Below are 18,324 nucleotides of genomic sequence, written 5' to 3'. Positions count from 1 at the left end.
TGTGCATTTTTTTTTTCATTAAGAAAATGGATCAATCATCTTTAGTTTGCTGTCTGCAATAATAATTCACTGTCTTTTAAACAAAAAGTACACTACAAAGTCTGATAGCATGACCCTATGTTTGGCTTTGTTTGCATTTTCATCTTTTCTCGAAAGTAAGATCGACTTCCTCGTGTGTGGGTGTACAATGCAAATCAATCAACGCAGGTTAGGTCAATAAATGCACTTTCAAGAATGAGACATTTTTCAAGGCACATCAGCCTTTATCAGTTGTCTACATGAAAAATGAATTAAGGTCGGAATGGCTGCCAGAAATTCAAAATGTTGACCCAAAAATCAAGACTGTTCGATTGGGATGAAGGCCATATCATATCATTGTGATGAGAGAGCGAATTCAACATTTGTCAACAAGCCAGTGTAAATGCATTTCTCTTTTTGGCCAGTGCTCTGGTTAAGTCTTATTCATTCTTTTGGCTTTAGCATAATCAATTTTAGCCAAATGATGCTCATTTTCGAATTAAGATAAGGAAAAATGGAAATATCTTTCTTTTTTAAAGCCAATACTATCACTGATTAGTTCCAAATTTTGAGCTGGTTCAAAAAAATCCAGTTAAGCATTAAGCTTTTCTATGCCCAACTTGATAAAACTTGCTGCATCTTGTGCTTATTTGAACTCAGTCCTTGTTGGTGAATGAGCACATCTGTAACATATAACAAATTACTTTGTCATGTGGTGATGTAGTGTTTTCTATTGTCTCCTGTGTAATGATAGAAAAAAAGGAGCATATTATTACCAGAGAAACTCATCTCTTGTCTCATAAGAAGAAAACATGTTTAGCCTGTTTAGAATTGATTTACTTTCCCCCATCTTTACAGCAGTTAGGAGCTGTTCTAAAGGAATTAAACGTAATTTATCTGCATTGCACTACTATTACAATTAGACAAGCAAACATGGTATTCGTTAACAGCATCAAACCTCAAGATCTCCTCCTTGCTGGCGATATTTCCTTCCACCATTTTGGCAATGATGTACTCATTATCTTCATCAGATATCATTTCCCGTGAGACAAGCGGCACATTGAGCGTGGGTGTGGGGTCCCCCTTGGTCAGCCAGGAGTGGTTCGAAATCTCCTCCAAGTTAGCTCTTTCCTCCGGCTCCCTTCTCAACATGCGGGATATTAAGCTGGAAAATTAAGCAATAAAAAATATCTGTTAGAATATAAAAAGATATGAAGTGCAAAAATGAAAGTAATGAAATAAAACAAAATATGTTCTAATTAGGTATACTATCCACATATTAAAATATCCCGAATTCATAAATTATTTAAATGACACAAGGTATAAAACATTGAATCCAAGTGCAAGGATGGGAGGAGCAAGGATTTGTGAGTAAGATAAAATTGCTCAAAAGAATTTTTTTTGGGGAGGGGGGGGGTTTGGGGGGGAGATTTTAAATTAAAAGGGAAATCCTAGATAGGATACCCTGGAACATCTCATGTCACCAGATGATCAGTTTTTGTTTTTTGCATTATCTTCCCACATGAAACCTTTCAAGGAACCTTTCAGTCTGATTGCCTCAGTTAGCTTCCCATCTTGCTGCTCTTTCTGTCTATATAGGCCTTCCGTTTGCAATACAACCTTGTTTCCATCCTGATTGAAAAATTATTGCCGCTATCTAGAAAATCGCTTCTCCCTGTTTACAAAGAACACTGTTATATGAGTGACTTTAACAAATAAATGGATAACAAGAAAGAACCTTTCTTGATATTTATAACATTTCCCAAGGGAAGGTGCATAAGATTAAAGCAATAATAACTCTTCGTTTTGGCCAAAAAATGAATTTTCCTGGAGTAAACAACAATTTTTCCTTACTTACCAATGGTTAATGAATCCATTTTTACATTCAAAGTTAGTCCCTGGTTTTTTTCTAAAAAGTTTGGTTTTTTGTTAAAATCTCTTAAGAGACTATAGTAGAGTATAGCCATCAATGGAGGTCACGTGATCTGAAGACAAGCTCAGATATCAGAATAATAGCTATAACTGCTGTGAAACAGAATATATTATATTTCTATGAGTTATTCACAATGATTTTATTGTGAAATATAGATCTCATACGAAGAGTTATTATCCCTTTAACAAGCATTGGAAATGACAAATAAATCTGGATAATAATCATGGATGGCAAAGTCAGCCTTATACCAGGTCTGGCAAAAACTGATGAAATAGTTTATAAATATTATGTAATACGCCTTAATCAATGATGTTTTAAAATGACCCAATATGGGGAATTATATGGTATAATCAACTGAAGAAATTGATTCAGTAGATATTCTATCAGCAAAAAAAGCAGAATTATAGGTAATTCATCCCTCTAGTCCTCTATTCAAACACCAATTTTCTCCAAATGTCAGTTCTGATTACTTTCATTTTCCATCAACTCTCTTTCTCTCTCATAAGATAACCATGGTAATTTTAAGCAAAATTTTGTTGTTGGAGTTTTAATGAAAGATTTTAGAGACCTGAATCAGCAGAAGTTTTATAAAGAATCTGAACAAAGCTTCACAGGTCAAATGTTGTCCACCTTCTCCAGATATGCCACTATTAATCACACTGTCTATATATATATATAAAAGTACAGTCCTGAACAAGTGTACTATTGTCTCCACATACCATGGCCCTGAGGAGCCTCACACATTTGTCTTTTTTAAGTTTTTGCTTAAAGGTAATCACTACATCGTTGCTAAACAAAACTGGGAAGCTTATGAGACAACTGAAGTTGTGCTTCTCGGCCTTTGACCTTGTTCTGAGGAAGTAGTGTTTGTGTGTGTGTGTGTGTGTTCATTTTTCATGTTTAGATACATCTCTATTCTCAGACCGGAATTTCCCAAAATAGAGGGTGCATTCCTGACTTCTGCCGACATCTGTTTTGTGTACAGCTGGGAGACCTGAGTTTGCCTCTACAGACAACACCTTGCACTTGTGGAAAGTTCACCAGGCCTGCTTCACAGGTCTCCAGAAACTGATAAGACTAGCAGAAACTGCTATCCTGAAATCACACCTCCACAGCTATGCTTCAGGGGTCTCCAAAGACTGATAAGAATAACGAAATCTGGAATCTCTTTTCACAATACCCCAGTCATGCGTCACTGGACTCAAGAAAGTTGATAAGAATATGGAATCTGCATCTCTTTTAACTACATATGTTCTTAGACTACAAGAAGATAGCTTGCTTGGAAATAACCTCATATCAATTTAAGTCGACACAACTGTCAACTACCTACAGAATCAGCTAATAATAGCTGTTACTTGTGACTTTTCTCAGAGGATGAAAATGTTGCCATATCAGGTCTCATCATACTGACACTGTCAATATCTAGAGTTTGAACAGACTGCAAAAATGCCCTAAGAACTTTGTTATGGAGGCTCGGGTTAAGGTGCACCTGGAATACCCCTGCCTCGGCCATATGATCACACCTGTACCTGGAAACCATCTCCACCTAGAGTACACAGATGGCTTGTAGAAATGATTTAACACCAACCTCCCTATACAGGTTCTTAAATCATCAACAGCAACACCAGCTGGTTCAGTAAATGTTAAAATCTGTAAAGTGAATTTTTAATAAGAATCATCCAAGACAGTGCACTGTCTGTGATGTAAAATCGAAGGAGAGTTCATGGGAATTGGTGGAAAGTGGGGGCAGAAATAATGGCAAACACAAAAATTCTCCCCAAATCTTCTTGTGTCTTTCTACGTCACACGGGTGCCTTGTTTTGAGCTATCTCAAGGAATTCCACAAGTATAAAAGTTAGTAAATTACAGTCTTTGTCAAGTGTTAAAGAGTAGTAGTAGTAGTACACAGACACGTAGGATCCTCTTTTCTCACAGTCAGAAGTGCTTCATTTTGAAACCAACTTCATCATGCCAGCTTGAAAGAAACCTCAGACTTCTCTAATAACTATACAGTCAACTGAACCCTGGCAATAAAGAGTGCCTGACATTGTCTTCAAGGTGACTATTCAGACAACCTTTCATAAGTACATCAGGCTTATTCAAATATATTCAAAACTAGGTTTCTTCTGGCATCTACATCTATTTCCTTTATTTCCCCTTACTAAAAAGTCTGGTTTCCTGGCACTGGACTGGCCTTTTCAAGTCAACTGTTACATCGATAAGGCCTGTTTCAACCCTTTCTCTTCATTAGGGCAACTTGGGTTTCTGTGTCAGCTGTTCATAATATAGCAGCAATAATGTCATAACCCCTGATATAATGACAACTTAATTTTACAATATTTCCAAATTCAAAAACAATTTTCAGCGATACAGAAACGGCGCGACTTTGCGACATTTGACCCATAAATTTCATTATTGTCTCATAAAAAACGATCGTAATGCGACCAAACATGAGGCCATTGTCGCATAAATAGCATCACCTTTGCGACCAGGAAATCAGAAAAATACGTATATATTCAAATTTAATAAAAATCAGGAATGATCCAAACAGTTTAACAAAGTAAAAATCGTTCAGTGAGTGCGCAATATCACCTGAAACTGAGTGGGACTCAACAGCCAATCACATCGCACCTTTCAGTTATAGCGCTTAGCAACGCTTGCGAATTTAGCGAATCATGCTTCTTTTTGCATTCATCGCAATTTTCCTCCTCGCACATGGCGGAGCAAAGTGACAGCGAAACTGAACCTCGTGACCAGTCGGCTGCTTGTTTGCCTCGAAAACGTGTCAAACGAGTGTTCAATGAAGCTTGGAAATCTAAATGGGCATGGCTAGAACACAAAGACAACCATATGTTTTGCACACTATGTGTAAAAAGTCAAAAAAAAAGAACATTTTTACTGAAGGCTGTAGCAACTTCAGAACCGCGACTTTGGAGCGGCATGCTTCAGCAGCTGACCATCGCCAGTCGGTACAAGATGAAATCTCAAGGTCAACTCTATCGAGAATGGTAAAAAATCAGTTTAGTGAGAACGACAGTGCCATAATCCATGCTCTACGAACAATATATTTCTTGGCAAAGCAGGACATAGCAACATCCAAGTACCCAGATTTTGTTGATTTTTTGATATAGCAAGGCTGCTCCTTATGAAATACGTTGATAATTGCCTAGAGTTCTTTCATACTGTCACAGCTGTAGGTGTTTGCCAGGACCAATTCCTTCAGTATTGCCCATTCCTGTTTGACCACATTGCCATCAACATACTTGTCATTTGTGGTGTAATGACATTACATTACTTTATTGACATTACTACATTGACATGACATTAATAATGGCACTTCTGGTAATCATGCCTAAGAGTGTTTCAAGGAGCAAATGTTTTTTTTTTTTTAAGAATAAAACTTGTTTTATGGAAATAAAAAATGGTGTTTATGATGTGTCCCTTGTTTTGAACCTTGTGTCTCATATTTTTATGAAACAGGAGACACATGTCTCTCTTTTCACATAAAGTTTCTGTATCACTGAATTTTCCAAGCAGCGAAACATCCTCAAGGGATGACATGTGCAGTTTCATTTTATTTTAACTTTTTTTACAGAGCTACATTTGAAAACAATAAGTTTATGCCTTCTTCCATTTCACACCAAAATGGCTGCTACAACCATTTTCATGTATATATCTGACCATCTACTGCACGCAGCAACTATTATATCAGTACAGTCATTTAATGACATTAGAACAATAATTGAGACCCTGGGTTATCAACGCAAAGACAAAACTCATTACCACGGAAGATAACGCACGTGCAAGATACCCACAACCGATATTCACTTTAGTTCTGCAATTTCAAACAGATCGATTCGATAATCATAACCTTTCTTATTTCGTGGCTGAAGAGTTGCTGAAGGCTTCTATAAAATTAAAACCACTCTTATTTTATGGTGGATGGCTGCTAGAGAGATGGAACCTTAACTAGTAATCAAACACACAGAAAAGCAATTGACATTTAGATAAGGTCGTGTATCTGACTATCAGGTTGGGATTCCATGTCATGATCTTTTCTAATGAGGACGACATTAGTAGGAAAATCTTTAAACTGTATGGACATCATTTCACCCTGGCTGCAGAGGCCACTTGGCAGGGGCTATTTACGCCAATTTGCCCTTAAACAAAACTGACTTGGAAATCTTGAAAATCATGGCTATTGGACAGTCCTCGGGGAAATCATGCACTAAATATATATGACAAGGAATTAGGTTGCATGTGACCTTCAAATTGCAGGAAGCTATTTTTCATTCTTGATACCATCTACACCACTGTCAAAAGTGCTGTTATTTGCATGCGAATAAATTTCAGGCTGAGAGTTTGGGGGGGAGGGGGGGGGGGGAGGAGAGAGAGAGAGAGTGAGTGAGTAAGAGAGAGAGTGAGGGGGGGGGGGGGAGGACTGGAGAGAAGACCCCAGTGTGGAGAACAGTGACTACTCACTTATGGCACTCTTGTGATACGTGAGGTGGAAGTTTGTATTTGCAGTCCATGATCATGGTGAGTGTTTCACTGTCGTTGGCCTCTTGGAAGGGCGGCTCCCCACACACCAGCATGAACAAAAGGACGCCAAGGCTCCAGATGTCTGAAATAAGAACAACATAGGAGATCTTAACTAGGTGAAAGTCACAGAGTACTTTATCTCAGCTAACTCTGAAAAAGAGGGAGGTATTAGGTTAAGAACATATATGACAATAACATACCCCCTCCCCCCCCCCCCAAAAAAAAAAAATACGCACTTGTACACACAATGATCCTGATGTAAATAGATTCATCATCATGTCATGAAACCGAAAAAACAGCGCCTGCAAGAGAATTCTTACAAATGAAATGCCAAGGACAAATATGCTCTCACACAAAAAAATTTAATTTATTTTTAAAAAATAAACACGACAAATATGTAAGCAGGTAAATATCAAATGCTTCAGAAATATCGTGATAAAAAAAGAGATGGTCTTTAAACTTCTAAACCTTTCCATTATGCCACAGAAGATGGACACAGCCCATCTTTTTAATGACTTGATGAAGATAAGCAATGATTTGGTTGGTCATAATACTTGCAATTAACCCAGTGCACCCACAGCATGACGTCAGAGGAACCGTGATCAGACATAATTGTGGGTTGTGAGAAAAAAAAAGTAGGTAGAAATGACTTGGTGGTGTGACATCTGGAGCTGCTCAGAGCAAAAGAAATGCTAAGAAAAATTCAGGTTTCCAATCTAAATCTGTTAAGACAACTCCTAAGTACCATCATATACACAGAATTTGTAAGCCTTATCTAATAAATCATATCAATGTTTCTCCCCAGATTTCTTCATAAATGTTTCACAAGTTTCCCATTTCCCCAAAAGTATCATATATCATCATAAAACAAAGCAGAAAAAATGACTTATCTAAGCCAAATCATAAAAGGTCTAAAACCAACTATTATAGACCCAGTAGTGTAACATCTTCCAATGTTGTTTTTCTATGCAAAGTTACCGTAGATGTCTGGGATATCATTTATCATCAGAAAAAGAATGGCATCAGACCAACAAACCTATCCATCATGGTGAAATTCAATTTCCTCCATTGCTTATTAGACAGTCTATATCAGGCAAACTGCCCGACAGTTTTACTACAAACCCTTTAGATATATACATGTGCTTTGTTAAGAAAGTAAGACTGATCAAATAAATAATCATAATCAAAAACATTTGTTAAAGAAAGGAAAGAGCAGTTTTAATATATTCAAAAGACAGAGTGTAATATTGAGCATAATAGTGCAAACTGTTAAAGGAAACAACCATTTCATATTTTGGTGAATATTATTTCATAAAGTCCTAAAGAACTATAAAGTCCTATTACCACCATATACCAGCAAAGTAGCAATTCTTTCATGCTGCCAATTATCATTATGTAAAATGCTATCAAAGCTGTGATGTGGACAGTCAATGGCCCCATTCAGAATTAAAGATCCGAGTACTAACTGGTCCAAGGCTCAAATATGGCAGACTCTAGATGAAAGGAATACCAGTTAATCCTGTAATGGTCTCTCTGCCTCCATTCGAATGGAACCAAGATTTAATGACTGTGCCCCTGCAGGGCAACGCATGGGGAGGCGTGAAAGAGGTAGAGAGACCATTACAGGATTAAAAGGTCTTCCTTTCATGTAGGCCCGCCATATTTAGGCCATGGACCAGCTAACACTCGGCTCTTTTCATTCAGCGTATTCAGAACAGATGATGTGTGGACTAAATATGGCCGACATATCATAAAAGGAAGCAGTTTAATCTCCTTATGGTCTCACCACCTCCACACATGCCATTAAATGTATTTAATCGTGGCTCCAAGGTTTAATTACAAGGCCACTGCAGGGACGGCATGTGTGGAGGCGGGGAGACCATCAGGGGATTATGACAGCTACCCTTCAAGTGAGTCAGCCATATTTCATCTGCGGATCTGTACTAGTAAGTCTGGGATCAACTTTTTATGAATGCACTCTTTATCTGCAGACAACCATCTGACGGAGGAAGGAAATCAAATTTCCTGGGATCTGAAAATTACTTTACTGTCAATGAAGATGTAATGGAGAAAAATCTGGTTCATTTTTTATCTTGACAAAGTTCCACATGCTGCAGCAGACAGCCACAGACAACAAATGGGACTTACACAAAAAATATGACAGAGTGACAGTTCTAGTTGTTCAAAAATAACAGTGTAAAGAAACAAAATTCTTTGTTCGATATGACATCATATATTTACCCTCAAAATACTTATATTTTTAACAGAAACTGGGCTCACTAATGCCATGTTTTAAGTCTTTTGTAACATAGAAGTCAACATTAAGAGCTTCCACTTTAAAATAAATATTTGAGTCAATCCATGTCCAAAGAATAAAATATCTTTCATTTACTTCCTACTTGACAAATGGTATAAGAAAAGCCAAGAGAGAGAGACTTTGGGTGAAGAGTGCTTGGAGTTAAAAATTAACTGCCGTTTGACGTCAATACAGAATATTTAGAAGCACTCTCAGTCTTGGTACATAAAAGTCTGCAAATGCAACATACTAAGTACTATGAAATTAAGCAGTAAAACCGGCTTGCAGATCGACTGTAAGATCTTCTTACCCACTGCAATCTAGTCATTATGTCATCTAACCCAAGACAGGAAAATTTTGTTATAAAAGGTGTTTTGCACTAGAAAATTACACCCAGAATTATTTACTTTTATCCTGAATTCAAATTTTTATCCTGACTTCTGACTGCCAAACCCCACAAAAACAAATACACACACACAGAGAGAGAGAGAGAGAGAGAGAGAGAGAGAGAGAGAAAAGGAACCCTGACTGCTAAATTCAGAGAAAACTGACTGAGAATAACGCAGTTGGGGGTTGCCATCAAACACCTGCTCCCTAAAGTTAAGACTGATATAATCTGAGAGAAAACCTACCACTAGCACCTGGCAGCAAAGACTGAGGTGCTGGAATTCAGTGTCAGACAGGATTGTTTGTACTCTGTATTGGTCTTGCGGTAATTTACGCCTACTGGTCATTTGCTGGTCAATCAGACCTGTCTACAAATTTACACAGTGTTGATACGGCACACAGAGCTCATCAAAACCATAATTGCATTTCTGAGTATTATAACTGATGTTTTAGTCATAGTATTTACTTACTTTGGAACAAAAATAGCAGTGAAAAAGCTACATGCCACAAGAGCATCATCAGGCTGAATCTTAGAACCATAAACGATCTTACTGATGATACATTTCTGAGATTGTGAAAAGGATGATGATTTTTTTCCCCACAGGGCGTGATCAGTGCAATGTGTGCATGCTTGTATTACTGACATCATAATTTCTGATACATATAACACTCCACCATGCTGATTTAACAGAGAAAGTGCTCAGCGGGAAAATCATCCACCATATGCCCAGGTCATGTTACCGAAATTACACTTTACCTTAGAATGAGATAAAGCTGTGCTAAGCTGACTGGACCGATTTCAAAATGATAACATCCTTACGAAAAAAACATCTAGGCTAAAAACAGAAAGTGGAATAAAATAACTCAATGATTTCTGCCTGTTCTACAGCCAGACTCTACTGACTATGCAGATTCCATTTCCTCAGGGGAAATTCTAAATACGAATGTGATTGTGTAATAGAGAGGTCGTGATTTACCTACACCTAGTTAATTTGATAGAGAACAATAAAATACATTTGTAGTTCTCATCAGAACTAAGCAAAAACACCTCGAGGGAGACGAAATAACATAATAAAAATACGTATTGGACTGCCTGCAGCTAAATGAACTATTTTTTTCACAATTCTTATCATTCCCTGGAAATGAAAGAGATGAAGCAAAACTTTGAAGTGAAAAAAAAAAATCAATTTATCTTGGATAAGTTATTAGTCTGTTAAATGTGCGTTCCTGTACACCTTGCAAAGAACCTTCTGCTTCGTTATTCACGATGAAATCACAGTGCTCAAAGCGCGTTTACAGTAAGGTTAGGCTGTTTTTCCTGAGCACAACTTCTCTTTAGTCCATCTGGTATGCTGTGTTTCTCACTAAAGCCATCAGATACAATATTCTGGCCATATATCATGATAAACAATATAGATTAAGTGCAAAGATAAATATAAAAGTATATGTTCTATGCGGTAGAAAATACTTAACCCTGAACTTCAAACCCCCCCCCCCCCCCCCCAAAAAAAAACAAACCTACATTAACTTCTTTCCCTTCTACCTGTAACAGAGGTTGAAAGATTTGCTCAGGATGATCAACGGTCTGGTTCAGGTAATGCCATACTCCATTCATTCAAAAACCAAACCACAGGTGAGTTATGACCCATTCCCAGCACGTTCCATATCCTGTTTAGTTTTTTTTTTTTTTTAAGCTCTCTCCTCTTAATTTTATGCACCTAGAAAAAAAGATGCTACATTGTATATAATTTAACTAAAAGTAAATCATTGGCAATGGCCTCAAAAAACCTATGTCTACTCCCTTCCTCTAACTCAGAGCCAGAAGACATTGACTTGGTCTATTTACCTTATATTTTACAAATGTCATTAACAGACTCTACCTGAGGCAGGCTGTATATAACTGATTCATTAAATGCCAACCTTTAATTTGCGATATCCACTGCAGTTGGAAAACTTAAAATAGAGAACAAAAATTCCTGGAATTATTGAAGTACTCAAGAACCGAGAGCAAGGATATTAAAGCGACTGAAGTTAAATTATATCCCTTGTCCATGTACAGCAAGCAATATCAAAGATATACATGATACACTATTATTTTATTTATAAACACACTTTACTAGACACCATTGTACCAAGTGCCTTCATAATTTTGACTTCCCAAAAAAAGAACAGATTCCAACTGTCTTTAAATTGAGACAAAAAAAAAAAAAAAAAAAAAAAAAAAATGGCAGCAGGCTCAATTCTGAGAAAAAACTTCATATTTTTTCAGGTACCCGACTAAAACAAAACTAAAACTGCACTGTGTGTAACCAAATATATATTCCTGATAAAGTTTATCATTTAGTAAAACCATATCAATACAGAGTGATAGTAAAAGCTGCACACTTGTGGTATGTATACATAGAGATAACCAAACCGTACTGATAAGAATGTTTACACAATGACCACATTAAAAAATACCAATTTAAAGAGATAATTATATTACTTGTGGGGTTGACCTCGTGAATTGAACCAAACATTGAACAGACTGCTGTCATAGTGTATACTTAGGAAAGACTTCTTTGCAATAAATGTTTGAAACAAGTCGTTCTTGCAATATTTACTGTAAATGGCGTCATGACACATCTTCCAGGAAAACAATTTGTTCATGTTGTAACGGATGTGTTAGAATGTATCACATAACATCCAGTCACAGTTAAATGCTTAAAGCTTGTGGTGTAAACTACATTACATGATAATATAATTCAAGAGTTAACACCAGGACTCTGCTGATGCAGTTTTTTTAAATGAAGTTGATTGCATAAACCTTTCACTTGACATCTGTTTTTCCAACTGATTTATGATTTTCCCAACCAGACAAAGTTTAAGATATTATACTTTTGTTTTGCTACACAACCATTTATTCTGGAAAGGACCCCATTCATGCAATAAGTCATTAAACTGGTGACCATCAGTTTGATCAGTAACCATGGCAACATCATCATAACAGCAGATAGATTACCAGGAGTTTTATCATACGATTTCCTTGGTTTCAGGATTATAAGTAAACCTGAAATGACCAAGGCCTATCCTCTACTAGTAATTAGCCCTGCAGCAACTTTAAAGAAATTAAAAAAAAAAAGTTTATGTTTTACTTGAAGTAGCACTAAAACAGGTTCAAGTTCTGTTTGTCAATATCTATAATATTTCGTTTAAAACAATATGTAGAGGAAAATTGTTTTGGTGATTCATTGAAGTAAAATTTTGCTTTGTGAACCCAAACATTACCAGTCAGGCTCTCTGTACTCAGTTGAAGGTCCTCCAATCTGTCTGGGTTCACAAGCTGTAGCTGTGGCCTGATAAAAACCTGATTTATTCCAATTTAATTACACCTGCAACTGGCTTCCGTGTCAGCTTTTGTGCGGTGAAAGGAATGCACTGCCAGCCATCAGACTGTAGACAATTTGAGTTTATTGGTGTGTAATGTCTGAGAAAAAAGAAAAAAAAAAAGATACTGTCAAGTAGCCCATTTATCCAGGCTTTATAGTTAACCAGTGGGTAATTGATTTTATTTTGGAAGAACTTTGCCATAATAAAACTTTTTTTTAGCATTTGGCAAAAAGCTGTGCATGTTATCTTGAGCCTAGTAATTTAAGATTACATTTTGCCACTTCTCTTACTTTGATATCAGAATTGTATATTACCATATATAAAATCAGAAATCCCCTCTCCTCTTGATACAGTAGAGATAAACATATTTACTAGTAGGTAGTGTTTCATTTCAACTTAGAAAAGACTACGGTATTAGCCCAATTTTTTTTTTTGGGGGGGGGGGGGGGGGGGGGGGGTGGAGGGGTTGAAGTAACTGTCCTTTTGGTAAGAAAAGGTCAATTTCAAAATAAAACTTTGACCCAGGTCCTGTCATTTCTCAAGTAAGGTCAGGTGAAGCAGAAGAAGGTCCACATTTTTGGCAAAAGAGCCCCCTCACCACCACCACCTTTAACACTGGCTGCAGGCCTGTGTGGTGAATGATTATATCGGAATATTCAGACACGCTAAGGCATCTAGCTGCAAGTACAAAGGTGGAGGATCCATGATAGCTAGCCATGAGGTCAAGTCAGTGCTGCCAAGAACTGGACATTGCGTGTCACTCTACATTAAACAGTCTGCCACAATAAGAGAACGGTTCATCTTTATTCCCAAGCGGTATTGTACAATAAATTGCCCGTTCATAGTTTAAATCCAAGTTCTTTTTTTCCCCCCTTCAACCAGGAAGAGATATCTTCAGACATATTGGTACCAGTCATAAAAAACATTTTAAATATGCCTAATTATCAGCCATATAAGCTAGGGGACATTTTAGCATTTGATACCAATGTTGGATAGGTATTTGGCCTCGGCAAAAGTGAACTAAACCAAGACCAACACATATCTTGGTGATCACAGTGCTATTCAGAAGTATCAAGCAAATCTTTTTTAAAAGGTTAATTTATTCACAGTTATAATGTTCGCACTATCAGTAACACTTCCTGGACCATTTATGATTTATTGGCAGTGTCTCAGTATTGCTCGTTTCTGAGGAGAGACAGAAGTAAACGAAACAGATTACAGTATTAAGCACTTAAAAAGAGTTAAGGAGAACTGGCATGAAACTTGTTAGATTTTTTTGGTAGTTTTATCTAAGAATAAGATTTTACAACAGTAAATAAAGTACAAGTGCATCCAGATTTGTGTATGTTAAAAATGTGAGAATTAACTAAAACAAAGAAGTAAATAAACTCCATACAAAAGTCCCTGATGTCTGAAAACCTACTTGATACAATCTTTGACTCCTGCATAAGTACTGATCTAATTAACCATGATGATTTATTCTTTATTATCCAGTACATTGCAGACAAATGTCTTCACACTTTTACAGATTATGTAGTGAATCACGTGGAAGGGCTGGAGGAATTCATTTACAGAGTACTAGTAATTTGTAAGCAATGTGACCTAGTGCATTTTTTTCTAATACACCCTGTATCACAAATATCATGCTTTCTGTATTAAAATGAAATACACCAGGAATGAGGATATTTATTTCTATTCAGTTTTATATAACTTCAATATAAAAATATCACCTGTGATGCAAAACCTCTACAATTGTTAACCACAAGACCATTTCATATCAATAAAAGCTCTTCTTAACTAAATAGATTCTATAATGAAGATTCATTATATAAATACATTTATCATACAGTGTCTGTGTCAAAATTACGTAGATTCTCAGACAGATTACTACCAGGACTGAAAACGATGAGTCATTTGTTCTTGGTAATGACATTATCTCACTGTTACAGCCCTGACGCTCACTGCATTATATGAGAAAAGCCCAACTAATCACTTTAATGAGCTTCTTTAAATGGGTGACTAGTCATGTCCCTTAATTATTGGGCCAAAATCATTAATAATGTATTAATCAAAGGAGCATGTATAAAATACCAATGCAAAGGAAAGGAAGTGTATATTTTATCATCAAATGAGGCCTTTAGTGTGATCATTTTAGTACTATATGCTTATTCTATCATTAGATGGCAAATGCCTATCTGACTTTACAAATTATATGTAAATATCAAGAAGATATGAAGCATTCTTTAAAACAAATACACCAGCGTGAAGAAAATATTTGAAAACATATGTTGCAATATAATTTACTTCCCCTTTTACTTATGTACAGTAAGAGGTTCTAAAATATGTAACCTTATAATTGATTATTGCATCCATGATGAAGACTTCCAGACTCAACAAGGCATAATCATAATATTAAAGCCAAGTTTTCCGATTTACAAAACTGTCACTAACAAACATGTCACACACATAACACTTCATTTAAAGCTGTGCTCTTCATAATACATGCTGAAATGTTAGATTATTCAATGAAGTATCGTACCATTAGCACAATTCCAATCTGTTACATGAAGTGTTACTCTACAATAGCTCACTGGCATGCTTTTAAGCAAGAGGTTTGCATTTTAACTAGGTCCTTTGGCACGATTTCTATTTTTGGAAACATTTCAACAAATAACAATATTTCAATAGTAAGCACTGCTACCGATAATTCATATTATACAATCATGTCCACTTGAAGAGCTCTGGCTTTTACGCAACATCAAGATAACTTTGAACAGCTCCTTCCACAATCTTCACAGATCGATGCACCGCATGACTTTAAGTCAGGGCTTTTATCAACAGTGGCACTTAAAACATTAACTGTGGCTAACAAAAATAATCAGTATTGTACATCGCCATACAGGCACACACTGGGGAACAGTTCAATGTTTCTTCACACCTGAACTGATGCAGTCTTTTAAAACCTTTTTAATGCTCTTTGTGACGCATCACACCATGTTCACAAACCTCTGTTTACTCAGCATTGGGCCTTGTTATTATGCTAACTATTATACTTGACCTGCAGGTACTATAAATGCACTTAAGTAAAATCTATAATGAGCATTGAGAAGCAGGTCTTCAACTGCTGTTGTTTAGGAAAGTAGCACCTTGCTTCGTTAAATAGGAGAACAATGCAATGTGTTTTACTTTGGTGTGAAGTCTGCTTGTCAAATGCAATTTTAGAGCACATGGGAGAGAATGCTGTGAGGAGATGCATGCCTGTTTTGTGTGGAATGGGAACTTGTACTTCAGAGGAGCATTTGATGACAGTGAAATCTATGAATCTTACCAATCTGCCACATGCACAGAGTTTACATGTAATGCTCAGCAAGGAATCAATGCTTGTGTATTTTTCCTCTGGCAAGGACATTAAGGATGCGTTCATAATGAAACTATCATACTAGGTAGTTCGACCTAACATTGCAGATCTCAGATGCCATCAGAGCTACCTTGTACGATCCATTTATTGCGAAAGACACCATAAAACACCTCCTTCACAGCCTTCTAACATCCTTCTCGTGTATTCCAACATTAATGGAAATCAACCCAGATAACCTAAAATGAGGCTTTCAGGACTACATGGTGTCAAAGACTAGAAAACATCCAAGAATCCAATCCTGCTCTTTATCAGGGATGAGACCAGTCCTCACTGAAAAAGTAGGAAAATAGGCCCCAAAGATACAGGGTACACGATTAACAAGAATGACCCAAATGACCCTGAAAAAGTCGAAATCCCAACATAAGTTGGAAAAGTCTCATCGGAGCTTTATGCAATGTTGGGAGATTTTGGGCACCAAATAAAACCAGTCTTTCTTAGTAATTATTAGTGAATATTTTTTTCATTTTCCTAAAATTATCTTAAAGGACAAACATAAAAAAGATCCCTGAGGTGAGCTATTTATGCTTTTTTCTTCACAGCAATTTGATCTAAGACAGGCAGATTTAAATTTACGACGTGTGCTTTTATTTCACATACTACATACATTAAATGTCTAGAAAACATTGCAGTCTAGAGAGCCTGTTAATATGACTGAACCTGTATGAAATGTTCGATTCCATACATTTTCATTATAACACAGTTGCAGAAGGTCAACCCTTGCACTGCTTTCTATTGTTTTTCATGCGAGTACTGATAGCAGGATTGTAAGACTTCCTAGCACTAGTAATCTGTTTCATCACCAAAAATCAGGATATATATATATATATATATATATATATATATATATATATATATACACCCTTTAACATCCAAGACTTATCATCATAAAAGAGACCCAAATATTGTCCAGAAATAATAATAATAAATCATCAATTCGGATTCTTAATAACACAGAAATGTATTTCTTAATTTGATGTCAATTCTGCTTGGTTGTGCATCTTGAAATAATGTGAGCAATAAGTGGTCAGCAATATTTCAGAACACATCTCAAAGCTGTGAAACTGATTACATTAACATGTTACAAAATATCATAGTGATAATCATCGTAATTAGAGCTCAATACAATCTGCTTACTCAAAAGTGCACAAATTTATTTGAATTTTTTTGTGTGACACTACACGATATTTGGAAAATAATAATAATAAAAATCAACTGGTGAGCAGGAACATTCTGAATATCAAATTTAGCCATGCCAGACTTACCAACAGCAGGGGCATCATAGGAATCCCCAAGCAGTATTTCTGGCGCAGAATACGCAAGTGAACCACACGAAGTTTCCAACTTCATTCCTGGGACATATTTGTTACTAAATCCAAAGTCTGTCAGCTTGACCAATCCCAGTTTTTCAAAGAAAACAACATTCTCTGGCTTCAAGTCGCGGTGCACCACATGAAGTTTATGACAATAATGAATAGCCTGCACGATCTGTCTGAAATATTTGCGCGCAAAATTCTCATCGAGGCCCTTCTCGTGCTTCATAATGTAATCGAACATATCTCCTCCGTCGCCGAGCTCCAAGATGAGGTAGAGCTTTGTTTGAGTGTCGATAACCTCGTATAACCGAACAACGTTAGGGTGTTGGACAAGTTTCATACATCTTACCTCCTGGAAAAGATGTGCCCTAGAGACATCATCGAGTTTTGTCTTATCAATCACCTTGACGGCCACACGTTCACCGGTGAAGACGTGCCTTGCTAACTTGACCACTGCAAAATGGCCTCGTCCGATGGTTTCCTCCAGGTCGTATAATCCGGCGATTTTTCCATCGTAACTTTGTTTTCTCCTGAAAGCCATCTCTCCGGCTAAGTCTAAAATAAATTCTTTTCGCCAGTGTTACCACAGAAGGTTCATCGCCACTGTGATCATTCTAAAATAAAAGCCTAAACAGAGGCTTATGTCCTTACCGTACGTCAGACCCGAATCAACTTGACCTGTCACTTGCGCATCTTGTACGCGCATCTAAATTTAAACGTCACATGACTCCAGTTTTACGTGCCCATTGGACAATTTTAACCTATTTTGAACTTCCGGTAAAAATAGTAATGGGAAGAAACTGAACATTGATACTAATAATTTTCTTTATGATGCCTTAGAATCAACTGTAATGTAAATAAACAGATAATGGTGCGTTTTGTAACAAATTATTAAAAACAGCGAAATCGTAATTTCAATTTTCTGTTTGTGAAGGATTTTGCGACACAGTACAAATTTCACTGCAAGTAAATGTGAAATGCAGAAAAACAAACGGCATAAAACACTTGATAATAGTTGGATTGTCATGTATCATGTACCAGTAAGATG

General features: G+C 36.6%; 1 protein-coding gene across 1 annotated transcript in view; it reads right to left on the bottom strand.

Annotated features, from left to right (window-relative positions):
- The window catches only part of LOC106173951 (SNF-related serine/threonine-protein kinase), a 29,384-nt gene extending 11,405 nt beyond the window's left edge, over positions 1 to 17,979 (bottom strand). The window contains exons 1-3 of the mRNA XM_087012085.1: positions 17,226 to 17,979; positions 6,434 to 6,575; positions 977 to 1,183 (exon numbers count right to left, since the gene is read on the bottom strand). Of these exons, the coding sequence (XP_086868211.1) occupies positions 977 to 1,183; positions 6,434 to 6,575; positions 17,226 to 17,817 (941 nt within the window). The 5' untranslated portion in view covers positions 17,818 to 17,979. The remainder of the gene's footprint in view (positions 1 to 976; positions 1,184 to 6,433; positions 6,576 to 17,225) is intronic.
- Between the last annotated feature and the right edge of the window lie 345 nt (positions 17,980 to 18,324).

Source organism: Lingula anatina, chromosome 4 (assembly GCF_051362555.1).
Source record: "Lingula anatina isolate TDL-2025a chromosome 4, LinAna3.0, whole genome shotgun sequence".
Taxonomy (NCBI): Eukaryota; Metazoa; Brachiopoda; class Lingulata; order Lingulida; family Lingulidae; genus Lingula; species Lingula anatina.
Note: the sequence above shows the minus strand (reverse complement) of the source record. Positions and strands in the feature narration are given on the sequence as shown.